Here is a 20,573-nt window from a genome sequence, read left to right as displayed (position 1 = left end):
TACACTGTGGCTTAAATGACTTTTAAGGACAGAATTCAAAGATTTAGATAGATAGCACTTTCAATTATTCATAAAATATCTTTAACATAAGTAAGAAAGACAGAAATAGTGCAGCAGGAATAATGCATGAATCACTGAAAGGGAAAAAGGAAAAGAAACTTATTTATTTTACATTAGAAAAAGGTCGAAGCCCAAAGCTATCCTTGAACCACTGTACTAATATTTACTGGCAATTCATGGATGACCATTTTACCTTGACATCATTGTAACTGCATTGTTAAGCAGTTGTTGTTGTGGAGTTTAATGCCATTTTCAGCACAAGATAGGCTATGCATGGCAGCCAGTATTAATGGTGGAGGAAGAACCCGGGATAAACCACCAACCCACGAGAAGCTACCGGCAAGCTTTCTCACATACCCACATTGGCCGAGTCCTAGACTTGAACCCATGCTGAGAGAAGTTAGATGGCAGTGATCCCTAATGGAGAGCGCTTTAGACCACTCGGCCATTCGGGGCCCCTGCTAAGCAGTAGGCAGATTACTATATATAGATGACTGGTCACCTAGTGAGATTGTAACAGTAAATATGTAAACAAAAATGTTTATCCTTTTTTTAAAACATTTTTACATACATGTTTTACTAAATTTATAAGTGTACAATGTAAACCCTTTCTTAAATAAATATGTCTTTATAAAGTGTTCTAATCTACTGTAGGCCTCAATCTAGACTTTTCTCTATTGCAGATGGTACTCAGAAATTGTGTATTTAAATAATTTGCCAATGGAAACAAATGAACAATGAATCAAAGGAATGAATATTGCATTCTAATTTGGTTCAGTAACTTTCATAACTCGTATGAGTGTGATTCCCTTATTTCTGATAAAGCTTTTCAGAGTTCAACATTGTGAATTCTTGCAAGGGTAGAAGATGTTCTAAAAAATCAGTTAACATAACAAATACAACTTAAAATGAGGTAGTAACAAGCATGGGAATATGTAATCTTTATCATTATTCCAAAAGACTTCGGGGGCCCCGAGTGGCCGAGTGGTCCAAAGCGCTCTTCGTTACGGATCACTGCCATCTCACCTCTGTCTGCAGCAGTTCAGGTCTAAGATTCAGCCAATGTGGGCATGTGAGAAAGCTTGCCAGTAGCTTCTCGTGGGTCGGTGGTTCTTTCCGGGGTTTTCCGGGTTCTTCCTCCACCATTAATACTGGCCGCCATGTATAGCCTATTGTGCTGAAAAATGGCGTTAAACCCCACAACAACAACAACAACCAAAAGACTTCTTATCATGACTAATTCACTCCAAATGAAAATATTTTTGTTACCAGATTTGGTATATTGGACTTGCGCAAGAGATCAGAGATGTTTTCAGTACTCAGCAGTTATAAAGAAAAATGGTTTTATTTTGGATTCCCATATTCTTTTCAGCCTGAGTGTCAGTCCCTTCTAGGGACATTTGTTAACTTATCTGATTAAATACTTAGCAGTTATAAAGAAGAAATGGATTTATTTTGGATTCCTGGATTCTTTTCAGCCCGAGTGTCAGTCCCTTCTAGGGACATTTGTTAGCTTATCTGATTAAAAAGGCAAGCAAGCTTACAGTGTGGTCATGTATCCATTGTACGTTGTACATAGTTTGTCATTCATCTGTCAACCTTATCTCTTTGTTAGCTTTTGCTAAAATGCCATTGGAGCAATTTTGGTGGAGAGGTTTTTGGCATGTAAGGCATTCAGATTTAGAGATGATACTGTTCTGCCATTAAATATTGTTACCACTGCTAGAAATACAAAACCTTCTCATTACTTTTGACCAAATTGGACAGAAAGCATACAGGTAGAAGATCTTTCAAATCTGTGCAAATTACCATGAAACTCCACCATTACTAAAATATAAAAATCTTGAAACAACTCAAAAACCGATCTCCATTATTTGATCAAACAAGATGATCAAGTTGTTTCACTGGATTTTTATATTGTAGGTAACTAATATACATTTTGATTGATTAATAATTAACTGTTATATTCTTGTGCAAGCCTACAGACATTCTCACCTTCATAATTGACCTTTCCTTCATAGTTAGTGTTGCTGTTGACTGTGTATTATAATGAATATTTTACAGAAAGCATCCTCACTGATAGGTCTTTAAATGATGCTTATTTGCCATCAAATATAACAACTGCTACTAAAAACAGAAAAATGTTTAAATAGCTTTATCTCAAACATTTTTCAACCGAAGTAGACCAATTTATACATAAAGCTTCCTGATATAAAGGCCTTTTCAGTATTGGGTAAATGATGTTGATATGTCATCAAATACAGATGAAGCAACAAAGAATAGAAAGACGTTGAAAAAGTTGTTTTCATAACATATGCAATCAAGAAATTTCAAAAGAAAGTAACATACTGACCCAGATTTCTTGGCTAGCTATTGTTGTATTTAGTTAATATGCCGGTGTTTGGCAGATGAGATATCTCAGGTTCATTTGGCCCTCATGTCACAAAATTTCTTTGCCATTAGAATTGTTCAGTAAATTGAAACGAATTTGACGTATCTTATGTTAATGAAACCTTGAATGAGTTGGGTTTCAGAATTCCATGTCTTCTAAAGTTATGCCCCCAAACCATTCATCTAACATTGTTTCCTAAAACAAATTCCTCTGTTTAAGGCTCTGGAAATTATATTGAGCACAACTCTTTGTAATGGACCTTTTCTGTGTAATGAATGAAATCTGCATCAATTAGTAAGTTGGCGTGAGAAATATGTGTATTGTATACATAGAATACATATCAGTCTAAAAAATAGGTGCCAGGCTATCCTTTGTTGAGAAGGCATCTGGCATTAACCATACCCATCAATCCCCTTCTTTCATGTCATGTTGTGAATTTTATTTCTGCTCAGGAACATTTGAAGGTATTCAGCAATGAAATAAAATTTAGTGTTAAGGTTTGTGTTGAGAAAGTCTTAGACAAGACCAATTGTTAAAATTTTATGGTAATTTTTTTTTTTTTACAGATTTGTGGCTTATTATTATGTCTTGGATCTTGAATATCCATTTGATAACTTTTGAAGGATTTCATGGATCAAACACTTGAACTTTGTGTGAAGCTTTACATTAGTTAAGATGACTTACACCAGTCTCTGGCAGAATTGTATAGTTGTAGCCTTTCTGAGTTTGTCATTCATTAGCATCATATTGGCAAGGGTACCCATGTTAGGTACACTCATTTCCAATTCTTCCATGTCTTCCAATGTATGTATACTTTACAAGAATACAAATATACTTTTTTAATATCCAAAACACCAGCATTCACCTATTTGCACACTACTGAGAAGTTTTGACAAAGAACATTAACATTTTTACTGTTTCTTGTACATGTAACCAATTAGAGAATGAAGTATCACTCAAATCTATTTCATCTGTTTCTGTTCTTCCTTTCTCATCCTCCACATTGTAAGATAGCAAATGTATAACTTTTCCTGCATGTGATTGGTTTATGTGTGTGAAAGATCATCTCCGAAATCAAAATCTCTCTTGTTTTGTCTCTAATTAGGAGTCTATTAGCAATCATTTGGAGTGGTTACAATCAGTCAAGCAGGCTCATGGGTCAGTGGAAGTGGCCTCGTTGGAACAGGCTTCAGCCATTAATACTAGTGGAGTCTATTTTGTTGGAAAACTTAATGGCATGAAAGAGACTGAACCCTGTCTGGTAAGTATGTTGATACGGATTGATCCATTCATATATAATGTACATTAGTGGATCCATTCATATTGTATAGTGCCTTGTTCATGTTTCTTTTTTTAAATCATTCTTTATCTCAAACAAAGCTTCTGCATGAGAGACAAATCTGATGAAAACAACTAAACTTGACTTTACCTTAAAATTGTTAATTCAAATTTGGACCTTGCATCTTGCTAGCATGGGCTTATCTGTCTATTTGTGCTTAAATATACAATTCATTATATGTTTGGTAGTATAAATTTGAGTGATATTTGATGAACAAAAAGCTGTTTTCACTATTTAAAACTGGATTTTTTGCTTCCATCATTTACATGTGGCTGTGATCTATTTATTCAGTAAATTTATTCAAAACACAAATTAAATTTGTTAGCTTTTTTTTAAGTTACATGCAAAATTAATAAATACTGCAGTGAGCATTAAGTCATGTTTACAGTGAAAATATTTTATACAAACATTAAAATTTTTCTTTCAGGATTTTCATAAAACAATACAGCTTGCATTCACGTGGGAAGGTAAAAAGAAGGAATACACATTTGAGCAGATACTGGATCTTCAAAGCAGGCTAATGCTGGTGGCTGGGAAGGTAGAGCAGAGGAAGGAAAATGTTGACAGGTTTACCATGGTAACTGTCTAAAAATAGAACAGGGCATATATTTTTCTAGTGTTCCTTAGGGGACTAAAAACAGGTTTCATTATCAGGTTACATTCCATATTTTTTCCAAAATCAATTAACTTCTTTCAGATACATGTTGCCTGCATGAGGTCCCATCTTTGTATTCATTTGTGAAAAAATAAAACTGCATCAAAATGCCATAATTTTAGTAGTTTAATAATATTTAATATGCACACAACAGTGAACATTTTAGACCCAATTTAGGCATCCCATAATACTTAAGCAGATAAGCGTCTGTGTCTGTGCAATTTATTGATTACAGGAAAGCAGCATGTACCCGTATAAGGGCCCTGTTTCATGATGCAACATAAGTTTATGCATATAATCTGTATCAGTTTTAAATGTAAGAAAAGAAGTACATATCATGAAGATATCCATAGGAACATTTTGTACCTCTAAGAAAAACGTTTGCGTAAGCTACTCTTTTGTATGGGAGGCAGGTAATATATCAGTAAAATATAATAGGGCATGATATTTACAAAAGATGGCGACGAAGATGACGAAAACGAAAAAAACAGTTCAATGAGCCCAAAAATATTGGGAAAAACATGCCCTTACCATATGGTCAAATTAAATGAAATAAGGTATTATTTTTTATTTAAGAAGATGGTTAGTATGTGTGTGTGTGTGTGTGTGTGTGTGTGTGTTTGAGAGAGAGAGAGAGATTTATGATTTTGCATGTTCAGGTACTGTCAGAGTTGCCACTATCAGTGATGCAGCACTCCCTCCCCGTCCAAAATAAACCGTAAAACTAGACCCTTTAAAGACCTATATGTCTTTAAACAATATACAACTTTTAACTATTGTTTTTCTTACAATACTTTAATACAAATTCAGATTTTCATACTTTAAGATATGCCACTGCCTTAATATTTTTCCACCCTAAAAGGAAAACAGCAACTATACATGTGTGTTTGTGTGTGGGTGTGTGGTGTTGGTGAGTGTGTGAGTGTGAGAGAGATTGTCGAGCTAGCAGATGATGAATAAACATAATTTAACTTACTTCTAATGGAAATGGCTAAACCATACTTCTTTAGTTATCAAAATGGTTATCTAATCACTTCACTGTATTTACCAACTTTTATTTCATTAAAAAATACATGAGTGTACTTGAAAGTCCTCAGACTGGTATTTCCATAGACAACCCAACAGTCTACCATTATAAAGCCAATCTGAAATTTGATGCCATTCTTTGTGTCAGCTACAACCTTCCAAACTATTTTATATTCATTGAAATATGAAGGATATAATTTGAATTGGGCTTTAATTTCAATTTTGCTTCAGTTCTTTGCATTGTAAGACCAAAATCTAAAGAAAAGAAAATTCATTTGTGCTTTAACACCCCCCTGCTTGTTTGTAGGCTTGCAAAACCTTGTATTAGAACAAATTACATGGTATACTGTGGGACATGATGTATATCCATTTCATTAAATCAGGGATTCATCTCAGTGTTCTCTCGCTCTCTCTCCCTCTGTCTGTCTGCCTGCCCCTCTCTCTCTCTCTCTCTCTCTCTGTGGCACACTCAGATACATACTTCATAAATTCATTCAATATATGATTAAGTTATTGACCATATCTAATTAATATGTTTTAAATTTCCTTCAACACAGCATTGCAAATTTGATCTTATCTGTAACTTTTCATTCAACACAGCATTGCAAATTTGATCCTATCTGTAACTTTTCATTCAACACAGCATTGCAAATTTGATCCTATCTGTAACTGAGTACATTTTCAGGTCAGTGTCATTAAATGTAGCTAAAAGCACCTAATTAGTTTTAAATACTCCTTCATGTGAAATGAATTAGTTACTTTTAACTACATTTAATGATGCTGAACTGAAAATTTACTGAGCTACAGATAGGATAAAACCAGCTATAACCGTATAAGAACAAGTAGTTTTAAAATCTTTTTATTTATTTAATGAGACATTAATGCAAAGAAATAAAATTTGATAAACTGTTAGGTGTCTCTATTTGTTAGATTGATATCCATATAAACAGGGAGAAATTTTTATCTTCTTATCAGATCCTTTTGGTTTTTTTTGCATTTTTTTAAATCTGAATTAAACCAAAGCAATATTGAAATAATAAATGAATGTAGTATTTATTCTCATCATCAATCTCAAGGCATATACATTCCATTGAAGATATAATCATTTCAGTTTGATGTTTTGAACAGCATTTAAACAGCCCAAAGTATGTACATTCTTTCATTTGATGGAATATTATTGATGTCATACAAGATGCATCCTCTTTTTCTTCTTGTGATATATACATATGCAGTTTATTATTAGCTCCAATACTAGTTTTCTCAGGCTTATGCAGATGCAGCCATGTTTTTTAATCACAAAATTTGAAACTCTGAGGAATCATTGCACAAATATGCAATTTCATTGGAAATAGAAACATAAAAAATGGGAATAGTTTATTAATCTCACATATAATAATCCAGTAGGAATAGTCTATTAGTCTGTCTATAGAATCGTTGTATAGAAATGAAATTTAGTGTAATATCCAAGTGGAACTATATACTGTACAAATGTTGTGGATAAAACCAAGCTTTTTCTTGAAATATCGTTATAAATATTCTTCACTAATAAAGTTGCCCCTGTTATGAATATTAGTTCTTGTTTTAGTTGACATGTATTTATTTTATCTAAGGACCACAGAATCTGCATTAAATAATTCTTATTAACCATTATTAAAACATTTTATAATTCTAGTTTCTTAAGGATATGACAGTCTGATTATGGTGATAATGAAGATGTTGATGATCAACATCATCATTTACGTTAAGGAATTTTTTATTTTTTTCCTCCTTGGATTTATTAAAGGCAATGGGGTCACAGGTGGCCAAGTGGTCTAAAGTGCTGGCTTTGACCAATCACTGCCATCTCACCTCTATCTGCTTGGGTTCAAGTCTGAAAGCCTGCCAGTTTGGGGATGTGAGAAAGCTTACCATTTAAGCTTCCTGTGGGGTTGGTAGTTCTTGCCGGAGTTTCCCCCAGCTCTTCTTCCACCAGTTATTCTGACCACTATGTATAGCTTATCATGCATAAAAATGGCATTAAACCTGAAATAACAACTTGAAAGGACTATTATCATGCAGAATGACATCATTACAGGTCAGCATGCAGACAAAAGAATGTTATGACTAATAAATAGGAGCTATGGAAAAGAACTTAGTGTACTGGTTTAGACTTTTCCACATCTTAATTTATCTCAGTACTAAAACAAATCCCTTTACTACATCACATTGTATGGAATACCTCTCTGAATATCAGCACTTCCTGACCCTAACATACCATATTATGCAAAGGTAATTGTTTTTACAGCTTTTTGTACAGAATTTCTTTAAAATTGATGATTTAATGTCTCGCTTGCTTTTATTTTTCAGGATAATTAACAAAGTAAAATTTATAATACACATATTAATGTTTCCATATCTTTATTTTTTTTAACAGAGAATGTTTATAACTGTGTTTTTAAATAGCTTTGTTAGAGAAAGACCCACTTAATGGTACATATTGGGATGTCAGGGAGCATCTCAAAATTACCCTCTCTCTGTGTCTCTCACTTTCCATAAACATACTTACAAAAAACTTGCTACTTATGGCTGCCTGGTACTAATTGCCATAACGTTACATAAATTGTAAGGGAAAGTAAGGACAAAACACATGCAATTCTTGTTAGTGAAACACCCATAATCATGTCCAAATGTCATACCTAAAACTTTAGAAAATCTTGGGCATACATTGTTTTGTGAGATGGTGCCCTGATGTCCTAATTGCTGCAGGAGATTAGTGTCTGTTCATAATGTTGTTCATTGATTTCCTGCACACAGCAAAGACCTGTATCAAATATCCCATAATACTTTGGCTAATCAGCATCAGTCTGTGTCTATGCTGTTGATTGGCATCCCATAATACTTCAGCAGATCAGGCATCTTGTAATATATTTCAGCTGTGCAGGGTTTAACTAATTTCCAACAGACAGCATTAACTGTAAACTGGGGGTAGATTTTTATTCAGCAGACCGAGTTGAGTAGTTTGCATTTGGAAATGTGCCATATATGAATAGTTGTGGTAGGTACAACTTAATTGTCAATTTGTCTGACACCTATTGTTTCCATTCTGTGGAGAAAATGTAATGACTGTTTTTGGAGTTACACCTTATCAAGCTTTATTTTTTAAATTTGATTATGATTTTGCTCATCATAATGTTGCAACTGGGCATTTATGCTGAGTGAATAGTTTAGCATTCAAACAGTTTGGTAGTAATACAGTGTGTGGTACCTGTATCATTGGGTAGAAACAATGTTTCAGTAATGTCAACTCATGCCAGGAGAAGCATTTGTATATTCCGTCTTCAATAACAGGTCATCCCATTACGTAAGTTACAACATGATTTATTTAAAATAGGTATGATTTAAAGCAACAGAAGCTCTGATTAAACAAAAACAATAAAGACATTAATTCAAACATGACTTTCAAGACGTGCAGTTGGCATATAACTTAAAACATATGCAACCAAAGCATCTTAGAAGGCACTAATTAAAAGTGAATTTAGTATTTAGGTAAATTAAAAACCACAAAGTAGGATAATTTAAAGTATGTGAAAAAAGAAAATATATTTCTTTTTTAACTAAAAATTATAGGTCAAAGTAAAAAATTAAATTAAATCAGAAGCACCAATTAAGGACTAAATGCATGCAGAGATGCAGACGATGCCTTTTCTAAGGAGCTCACAATAGGGCAACTGATGGTACATAAGACAAGGACAGATAAAAAAACCAGTAACATGTTTTTGCCATCATGGCAGAAGAGATGGGGTGTGGGTATCATTTACATATATTACCTTTACAGTCTTTACGGGGTAAAATTAATGATGTAAATGAATTAAAATTTTATTTTTCTCTAAATTGATTAGGTAGCTACATTACTTAAAGACTTTTTTGTCATATGTTGAGGTTTTAATTCTTGATTTAAAGAATAAGGTCTAGTCAGTTTTTATAAACAGCACTCGAGATAACACCCAGTTGAGTTAAGTTTAGATTTTGGGCATTTCAGTTTATATAGAAATTGCAGAATACTAAACTATGAAGTGAAAAGTCAAAATACACAGTCCTGAATCCAGCAATGAAATATATCAAAATTATAGTGACTTAGTTATTTTATAAAGAAAATTAACTCTGAAAAATTAATTCCCGAAAGATCTCTTTTCAAAATATTTTGAGACTAGACCTCATGCTTTTGCAGATAATGCCCAGTCGGGTTAAATCACAGTACACTTTGCAGATAATGCCCAGTCGGGTTAAATCACAGTACACTTTGCAGATAATGCCCAGTCGGGTTAAATCACAGTACACTTTGCAGATAATGCCCAGTCGGGTTAAATCACAGTACACTTTGCAGATAATGCCCAGTCGGGTTAAATCACAGTACACTTTGCAGATAATGCCCAGTCAGGTTAAATCACAGTACACTTTGCAGATAATGCCCAGCTGGGTTAAATCACAGTACACTTTGCAGATAATGCCCAGTCAGGTTAAATCACAGTACACTTTGCAGATAATGCCCAGTCAGGTTAAATCACAGTACACTTTGCAGATAATGCCCAGCTGGGTTAAATCACAGTACACTTTGCAGATAATGCCCAGTCGGGTTAAATCACAGTACACTTTGCAGATAATGCCCAGTCGGGTTAAATCACAGTACACTTTGCAGATAATGCCCAATCGGGTTAAATCACAGCACACTTTGCAGATAATGCCCAGTTGGGTTAAATCACAGTACACTTTGCAGAGTTTATTACCAGCTTTCAAATTTGATTTTAAAAACATTTGTTTTGACACTGTTAAGTATTATGAAATTTCTAGATGAAATGGATTCCCAGCAGTGGACCTTTAGGATAATTTATTATTAAAAGAGTGGCCATGATTGCTTTTACTGGCTTTATTTGTCATGATGGCAGCCCAAGAGTGCCAACATTTATAATTTTGATTTGACTGTTTACCAGCTAGTTTGCATGGTCTTTGTTGAATTTTGCAGGTTTTTGACAGTATTACTAGACTGGCCAGTGTATACATCAAGCTGATATCTGCTGGATGTGTGCTGTACAAAAATTGGCAAGCAAGATTTTTCTGTTGCTGTGACCCAGTGCAGCCTGTCTGTGCCTGTATCCAGTTCAGAGAACCTGCTGTATCTCTTGAAGGTCGTTTATCTTATATGAAAGATATTACAGACTTTATTCCCAAGATAACCAGATTTATGGAAAAGTGCCTTGACAAGTGGTTGGATTATATTAATGAAAAAAGAAACAAGTACTTTGAACTGAACTTTTTCACAACTGACCAGCTTGTAATTTTGCAACAAGAACTGGTGAAGATTGATATGGTTCGAGGTCCAGATGCTAAAATCTACCCTCTTCTGTCAGCTGTGAAGGTGGGTTGTACACATGAAGATATTGAGGATGCTATGAGGAGAGCTTTAATGGATATGCAGGAAGTCCAGTTGGAAGTGTACGAGGATAAAGAAGGTATAATTAAGTTGGTTGAAGAGATGGAGATAGGTGAGGAAGGGAGAAGACAACTTTTGATGACATGATAAATGGTGGCCACTCTGAACTTGCTGCCATTGCAAGGAAGCTCAGAAATGTCTACAGCCCGACCAGATTATTGAAGATATGAATTCATTTTATTATAGTAGTAGTGATAGCAATAGTAGTAGTGGTAGCAATAGTAGTAGTGATAGCAATAGTAGTAGTGATAGCAATAGTAGTAGTGGTACTGTAACTGTATAACCATTACTACAGTTTCAATACTGTTACTTATTCTGCTACTGCTACAAAACTGAAAATATGAAAGATACATTAAAGTACCATCTGTACTCTCTTATAAGTCAAATCAAACTGCAAATGACAAAGATTCTGGTCTGCCATAGCATAATACATCTGCAGATCATGGTCTTTGTTTTTTGTTCTACTGATTACTCCTAACAAACTGCACAGACCCAGATCTGCTGGTGCATAATGTGCCAGCAGATCTTGGTCTGTGCAGTTTGCAGTTGGAGTCCTGTTATAAGTAAGTTCATAAGGAAGCAAATTATCAAGTATTTTCAAAATGTTACACTGGGTTTCCATTTAATTTTTGGAGGTAGACCTGCAGCACAATTTGTTTTGAATTGCTGTCTGTGCCTTGTACTGCAAATACTCACAATTTGTTTGACTGGGTCATAAAGTCAGAATTGTAATTGGCATTGTCCCTATGGCTCTTTCAAGTAAAGCTGCTTCAGCTGGCTACCAGTCTCACAGGTTATTTTTACTGTGAAAAATGTCACTCAGTGACCATGAGAACATGCTAGGCATTGTTGCAAAGAATGTTAGATGCACTGATCAGTGGTATTACAGAAATAGATCACTGAAAATCCAAGTAAATTATACAAAGTCAGAATATACTTGAATAGGATTGTAAATGTGTGAGAGCAATCACACAGAGTTTATGAAAAATTCTATTTTTGTCCAGACATTTATAGGACAATACACATTTACATGAAACCAAGGAGAAAATTGGTAATTGGCACAAAACACGTGTGGAGCATGCATAATGTTTAATGGTATTTTTTTTCATAACTCATCTCTCACCTTTATTTTTATTTACAAAATAATTCTGAAAAATTATTAAGCATTAGATGCAAAAATTGAAAGATTGGACCATGTCTTTTGATAGTTGTTGTAAGAAACCAATACAACCATCTGCACTTTTGAATCATCTGTCCATATATCCATAACTGTCACTACAGTAATGTATAATGTGAAAATCTGCACATCTGTGTGTGTGTGTGTGTGAATATGTGTGTGTGCATGCATTCATAAAAGGTGCAAACTGGGGACATTAATGTGAATACACAACAATAGGCTGGGATACATTGAAACAGGGACATCCCCATTTTGTAATAGTGGCCAAAATGGAATGCCATGACATACTTAGTGATAACAGCTTTGAAATTAGCATATTTGAGCATATCCCCATTTGGTCGGTAGTTTTTCACATCATAACATACACTATGATGCACACACACCACTTAACCCAAAACCTCCATGTGTATCAGTTGTTAAACCACATCCCCATTTACACAGTAAAAATTCACATTGTCTGCTTTACTGTCAGCTGGTGCACTTTGCTTCCAAATTACTCACTGAAGATGGCATCAGTGTAATACCTCTATGGAAGATTTTTATCTTGACAAAATTTTCAATATATTCACAGTATAATTAAGTTGGAATTCAAGATTGACTTCAAAAAAATTTTCATTTTTGGTAGGGCTTGTATGGTGCTGTGACCGTGAAGGCAGTGTGACGGAGGAAAGCATTCGAGATGTTCAGTTAGTGGGTCGAGATGAAGTTACCAAAATATCCTGGAATGGCGGATCGACCAGGTCTGATACTTCTGTAACAACTGTCACTGCTTCCATCATTAACAAATTGGAAGTAGCTGGAACATTGGAAAATTTTATATACCGTATATACTCACCTATAAGTCAAGCCCAACTGCAAACTGTATAGACTCAGATCTGCCCTCACATAATGTGCTGGCAGATCTGGGTCTGTGCAGTTTATTAGGAGTAATTAGTAGAACAAACAAAATAGACCCTGATCTGCATGCTCATTATGCTATAGCAGATCAGGTTCTTTTTTATTTGCAGTTTGACTTGATTTATAAGGTGGCGCTATACAGTTTCGCATTTTGCATAGGGTTAGGATTTTAAAGAAAAAGAATTTCCCCAGCTTTCCTCACTGGCTATACTGGCTATTTAAAAAAGACCTTGTATATCTTAGGTATAATGCAAAGAACCTTTAATTCCCTTTATTTTGGTGTATGATTGATGGGTGTACTATGGGTTATAGAGTATACAGCTTGGCCTTACTTCAAATGTGCACCTTTCAAAAAAGTGCTAGCTCTACTTGGTCATTTTCACTTCCTGAACTTCAGAGGTAAATTGTATAAAAAAGAGCCAATAACTTTTTTGACATTTTACATATTTGGTAATTCATTCATTAAACTTTCAGAAACTGGTATTGTCTAGTCTGGCAAAATTCATTTTCCCTATTTTAATAGCTGCTATGTATAGTGTACTTTAGACTAATTCAGACTGATTTTTTAACACAAGGGAGCAGTCATTTTAGTTAGCAGTGTGCTTAAATCATGTAAAATTTCCAAAAGTACAATATCCAAAAGAAATATCATCCACATTACATTAACGTAGCATAGAGGTATGCAAACATTCTCTCCACTGTGCATGTTTTAAATGCGAACTACTTCACCTTACATACGTCACTCTCTCAAAAGTACATATTATCTGGTGAGCGCCACCTAAGCAAGTACAGACAGTTGTATGCAGAAGATTAATGTCATGAGAATTGTATTGATTTCATGTTTCATGACTTCATTAGACTAAGTAATAAACCATGTGAGCTTATTGTATGACCTTGTATCCATCAGATTACACATGCCAGCCATCTTACAGTGTCCATATTTTCAGTTTATTGCATTCCTTCTTGATAAATTGTCAAACTGTTTTGTTCAAAACATGACATGTAATTTCATTGGGCATGTTCCGCGCTGACGAATGATTTTTGAATCCCTCAGCTAATTAATATTAAGACATAGAAACTTGAAAAAGATTATCATATCTTTTATAATTATTTCAGTTGGACAATCTAACAGATGGGGTAAAGGTTGATTGAGAAGTTTATATATTGTGTGTTTTGTGGGTGGGTGAGCATGGGGTTAAGTGTGACTGAATTGTGTGTTTTTAAAATAACTTTGATGTTGGATAATTGCAAACATTTCTATCAAATTAAATGTATAATTCATTGTATAATGAAACATCACTACAAAAAATGTTTGGTTTTGGTAAGAATGATCAGTCGAGTTGAATCAGAATGGGTTGACTCTATCTTGTGTATTCTACCAAAATTATGTTTTTACCTTTTCTTTGACCATCCAGGCTCAGTTCCATATTAACCATTTGCCTAGTCTTGATTATCTTGATTATACTTTATTAGAAAATCAGGGCCGGGGGCTTGAATATTTATATTCTTTATTAGAAAATCAGGGACAGGAGGTTTGAATATTTATATACTTTATTAGAATAATCAGGGCCAGGGGGTTTGAATATTTATATACTTTATTAGAATAATCAGGGCCAGGGGGTTTGAATATTTATATACTTTATTAGAATAATCAGGGCCAGGGGGCTTGAATATTTATATTCTTTATTAGAAAATCAGGGCCAGGGGGCTTGAATATTTATATACTTTATTAGAATAATCAGGCCACATATTTTTTATCTCGTGTAACATAGATAAAATATAGAATCACTTTTCATAATTGTTATAATATTTTGATTGGTGCATTCATTCTCAGGATTATCACTCAGTATTAAATAAAATGATTTCGTTTTTCTGCTTCAATAATTATGTTTCTGATCTAGCTGCTTGTAATGTGATATTTTATAGGTATATTAATCTTATGGAATGATCTTGATTGCTAACAAAAGTAGGTCCTAGTGACCTGCATTTCAAGGATCAGACCACTAATTCATTTTCTATAGATCTTAATGTTAATATATTAAAAAACAAAAATAAAATTCATTTATTCAGTGGATTGGCTTACAAACCACACATGGTTCCCATTCATTAGAGTTAGATAATTATTTCAGTCTTGAATACAATTGTTTCACAGAATTATCTTGTGCCTTGTGCTGCTGTACAGAGCACTCCGTCACTGGTCTGCACCTAATAACATAACTTGACACCAAGAATCCATATGCTATTTTGTCAGTAGGAAATGCACTATAGTAGCAGCAGGGAAGTTGTACAGACCCCCTGGCACAGATAAATTTAAGCCTCCCAAACAAACTTTTTCCGTAGAAGCCTCAGATTTCAAAAATAAAGCCTCCTACGCAAAATAATCCGCAAAATTTCAACCCAAAGTGCATTTTCAGGCATAAAAAAAAACAGCATTTTTTTGGGGGGGTATTGTAAAATTTGTTTGTGCCATAATGAATTATGGTGGGTTGCGGATACTAATTTTATTTCACAATAAAACAATATAGTTGAAAATAAGATGAGTCGAAAAGTTAGCACAGTTGGAGAACCTCAATCTGCTAGATTAGCGCGAGAGCAATTAGCGGCATTAAAGAAGTTTATTCCGACAAAACAATTATTTAAGAAAAATGTTCGTGGTTACGAAGATATGCAACATGGAATTTCCGAAACTTCGGCAAAATGGTTGAAGCCAGTGACCGGAACAATTGAACAGGTTGTATATGGCGACGAAAAAGATCCAGATGCTAGAAAACGTGGAATCTTTCCTATGTTGAAAGGTATTGAGGATCAATCACGAACATTACCCGAGCGATTAGCAATAGCAGCAGCGGCGCAACAACTTGCAATTACTGATGGAGGACAACCTGGAGGACAACCTGGAGGAAAAAAACCTGGAAAAGGAAAACCTTTAATGATAAAAGGAAAGTTTAATATTGAGAATTTAAGAGAAAATTTTACCGAGGAGGGATGGGAGATGATATCGCGACCTCTCTCGGCATTGTATACTATAGAACAAATTGGTGATTTTGCGGAAAATTATTTTAGCGATCGAAATGAATATTTGACTCCAATAGGAAAAAAAAGATATGGGACTCGTGATAATTGGTACAGCATGGTATATAAAGTTTATACGGGAAAAACACATGTGAGTGTAGTAACGGATCCACGTTACAGAAGATTTTTAGAAGCGGCAAGAGATACACAAAGATTTAATAAGCAAGTGGCGGAAGAAAGAAAACAACAGGAGAAGGAAGAAAAAAATCTAGAGAAAGAAAGAAAACAACAGGAGAAGAAGGAAAAAACTAAAAAACGAGGAAGAAAAGCAGCACCACAGGAAGATATTCAACCACAGGAAGATATTCAACAAGAGGAACCAAAACCTAAAAAACGAGGGAGAAAAGAAACACCACAGGAAGATATTCAACCACAGGAGCCAATATTTCAACCAGAGGAATTAGGAGCTAGACCAAAAGAGAGAACTCCACCACAGAAAAAAGAGAGAAAATCGAAAAAGAAAAAAGATCAGAGTGATGAACCAATAATTGTACCTAAATACATATACGATGAATCTGGTTGGTTTATTCCTGATCCTAGTTTACCTGCTGATAATTATTTGGATGAAGATAACATACATGCAATTCGTGAAGATGATGTTGCGAGAGTTGTAATTGCTTCAAAAGCTGATTTGAAAACTAAAAAAATTTATTTGAAAAAAGATATTAATGTTGATAAAATCAACGATCTTGTTTGGTATGCGATAGTTTATTTTGGTAGTTTAGGAAAACCAGTAAATTATAAAGATGATGATTTTTCAAAATTTTTGTCGGATGTTATTAGATATCAGGTAAGGGGAGATGTAGAAATTTCAACACCCAAATTTGAGGGTTCGCTACCCAAATTTGAGGGTTCGCCACCCAAAAGTAAAAGTTCATCACCTAAAAGTAAAAGTTCGTCACCTAAAGATAAAGGTTCACCACCTAAAAGTGATAGTTCTGAATCATTTTCCTTTGATCCTCATCACCCTCTTCTCTCTCCTACATTATATCCAAGGGAACCTTCTGCATTCCCCTCTTGGCGACCCCCACCTGTGGAACCAACAGCGTCAAACTACAGGGGTCCCACTGAAAAACCAACAAGATGGGGAATCGACCCCGGGGAGGGTGCAACACTTAGGGGCGGTTCACCTTCACCTCCACCAGAAATATATTTACCACTGACGTCGTCGTCTAGTTCGTCAGGAGAAGTATTTAAGGATCCAGAAAAGAAAGGAAGTGGATATTCAGTTTGTCCCGATAGTGTTGTCAACGATGTATCTCGCCTCGAAGTATTAATCGGAGGAAAGCGAGCCGGAAATAACTCCCGTGAGATAGTCAACGAAGCATCAGATATTTGTCAGCGATTATTCCGTGGTGGTATCATCGATTCTCACATTTATAAAGAGTTTGTCGATGAACTCATCGATTAAATCAACACAATTGAAATAATATGATTGTTCATAAACATCAACGCAGACCTAATCAGGTCCGCATAGTAAACTCTCGATTGCCAGTATACAAATATATTCACGGTAATGGATTTGGCGATATCATTGGAAGTCTTGTCACGCGAGTAATACCTAAAATTGGACCAATGGTAAAACAACTAGGATTAAAAGCAATAGGAAAGATAGGTGAGACTGCTGTTTCTGGTATCGGTAATTTGGCCAGTAAAGGCTTCAACGCTATCAAAGATAAAATATTAAGTTTAGTACGTAAAAAGCAACCCGTCAAATTACCCATTACCAGCGAAATGCCACCCGAAGTCAGTAAGGCCATAAATGATGCGGCAAATAAAAAAATAAATGATCTAGCACAGGAAGCTGCTATAACAAATCTAGTGCAGGAAGTTGCTAAGACAAATCTAGCTCAGAATGTTGCTAACACAAATCTAGCAAATACAAGTTTTGTTTCAGGCGATGGTCTTCGTTTTAGACGATATTATTAATAATAAATGTTCTCACAAGTGTCAAATGAAGTATTTGACATGGATGAACCAGTAGGTAGGGATACATCAGTGCGAGATTTCCAGTATTTCTCGTACGACACAGTTACACCAAATACTGATAATCGCCTGGAAATTCAAGTTCACGATACAACAAGATATTTTCTTCCATCTGAGGCATATATCGAAGTTACCGGTGAAATTACTAGAGATGACGGCGTTACTCTCTATGGAGCAGATTTTAGAGTCGGATTTGTTAATAACGGTATTATGGCATTATTCAAGAGCGCCACTTACATGATTGATGGAAAAGAGATTGAGTCAATTACCAATGATGTTGATTTAGCAACAACGATAATAGGTCTAGCGAGATACTCGGATGATTTTACCAGATCAGCTGGTCCGGGTATGATGTTTGCCAAAGATAATTCTGATCGTCCCGATAATAGACCGCTTGATATCGGACAACCTAGAGATCGCGCAGCCCCCCCCAGTCCTTATTAATACTATCCAAGATCTTCCCCTCGGCACTAATCCTGATTATAATCTTGGATTTGCCACGAGAAAATCCATGTTGTGGGATCTACGTAGAAAATTCTCTTGTGCTATTCCGTTATCTCATATATTTGGATTTTGCAGGCATTTTAGAAAAGTTATTTACGGAGCAAAGCATACCGTAACATTTATTAGAAAAGCAGATAGTAATGATGCTATTTGGCGAGAAGGTGATATCAATTACCAAACGAACGTGGTAGGTGCAAATGATCACACGAATCATGGAGGTAGGGTAAAATTACTAAAATTTACCTTGTGGATGCCAGCGATAACTCCATCATTAATCGTGGAAGAAAAATTATTATCATTTATGAATCAAGGTGGTAAATCTATCATGTCATGGCTAACAACAACAACAGATTCCACAACTACTGATATTGATGGTGATTTTACTTGGCGCATTGCATCGCAGCAAGGTACCTCTGCGCCACGTCATATTTTTGTCGCTTTTTTGCATACACGAAGATATCATCAATTATATAGCCACATGATATTCGATAATATCAGCGCAACAAACGTGTCACTGAGAGTAAATGGCCAACAGGAGCCATCCGAGGAAATATCCATCAATTTTGAAAATTATTCGACAGCTCGCGCATATCATCGATTGTTAAGTTTCATGGGTCGCGATCAAAATATCGATACTGGATTGCAAATATCACAACTAGATTTTAATAAACTTTATCCTATTTATTACTTTTCCTTGGAACATCTCGATTTGATAAAGCAATCCGTCGTCGATATTCATTTCAAAGCTAGAATTCGAACAGGAAATAATTTATATAAGGTATTCGCAGTAATTCTCAGTGATAGAACAATGTTCCTGGAAGGCATCAGCGGTAGAATGAGAGTTATCGACGCTCCCGTAGAGAATATGTAATAAATTCCAAATTTAGATTAAGTGATTATTAATATGCCATACGATCACGTCAGCGTAACTCTGACTCCCGGTCAGGTGAAAAAACTTCATGCAGCAACAACAGCGCGACGAGGTTTAAGTTTAACCTTAAAAAGTAATCAACTTCACGGTGGACCTAACAAACTATCGTTAACTAAAAATCAACACGGACATTTCACCAGAGCCAGATCAGCAAATACTGGTATTCGCCTAAATCTCTCAATAGGAGCAATCAGAGATATGATCAAAGTGGGTGGTATTTTTCCTTTATTCGCCGCTATTCCAGGATTAATAGCTGCAGCGGCCCCCATGATTGCAAAAACAATAGGATTAGGTGCACTCGGTGGGATAAGTACCGCATTAGGAAAAAAGATCGTCGGAGGAAGATATCGCAAAAAAAAGGGAGGGATATTCCCTCTTCTCCCTCTTCTCGCAAAATTGATGCAGCCGCAACAAGGATCAGGCCTTTACCTAAGACGACCCCCGTACGGATCCGGTCTAAGTCGAGCCTACCAGCCTCAAATTTAGATTTAATAAGTGAAGCAAAAAAAAAGAAAATAAAATTTTTCAGGGGCGTATTTATGCGAGATCAACTACCAGATAAACCAAATCTCACCGAGACAGGAATAATAAATCTTGATAAAAATTCCGGCCCTGGCACTCACTGGGTTGCTTACGCGATTAATCCTCGCGAAATCATTTACTTCGACTCATACGGCACCGCCAAATGAATTTATCAAATATGTGTCAAAACTAAAACTTCCGGTTTGGTATTCAACACTTCCAACACAAACATTAGATGATCCACCAATATGCGGCCGGGAAACAATTAACGTCCTTGATGCAATTTCAAAGTCATCTCGTCCTTATCGCAAAATTTTATTTGAATATACCGTAGATAAATATCATGGTTGACATTTACGGTAGATCTCTTTTTAGGAAAGAAAAAAAGGAAGTAGTAGGCGACATCGATACATCAAAGTTTGCAACCAAGAGTGATATTAACAATCTTTTATCACTGTCAGAAGTTGATCCTGGCGAAGTTGCTGTTTTTCAAAATACCGAAGGGCGATTACAAACTAGTAATGTCAAAATAACTGATATAATCA

The 20,573-nt window shown here is 35.3% G+C and overlaps 1 protein-coding gene across 1 annotated transcript in view; it reads left to right on the top strand.

Annotated features, from left to right (window-relative positions):
* LOC149785920 (E3 ubiquitin-protein ligase rnf213-alpha-like) overlaps positions 1–20,573 on the top strand; it is a 427,433-nt gene that overhangs the window by 86,668 nt on the left and 320,192 nt on the right. Inside the window, exons 17-20 of the mRNA XM_089978087.1 lie at positions 3,558–3,713; positions 4,219–4,368; positions 10,472–10,958; positions 12,742–12,856. Of these exons, the coding sequence (XP_089834213.1) occupies positions 3,558–3,713; positions 4,219–4,368; positions 10,472–10,958; positions 12,742–12,856 (908 nt within the window). The remainder of the gene's footprint in view (positions 1–3,557; positions 3,714–4,218; positions 4,369–10,471; positions 10,959–12,741; positions 12,857–20,573) is intronic.

Source organism: Sinohyriopsis cumingii, chromosome 12 (assembly GCF_028554795.1).
Source record: "Sinohyriopsis cumingii isolate HCF-2022 chromosome 12, ASM2855479v2, whole genome shotgun sequence".
Lineage (NCBI taxonomy): Eukaryota > Metazoa > Mollusca > Bivalvia > Unionida > Unionidae > Sinohyriopsis > Sinohyriopsis cumingii.
Note: the sequence above shows the minus strand (reverse complement) of the source record. Positions and strands in the feature narration are given on the sequence as shown.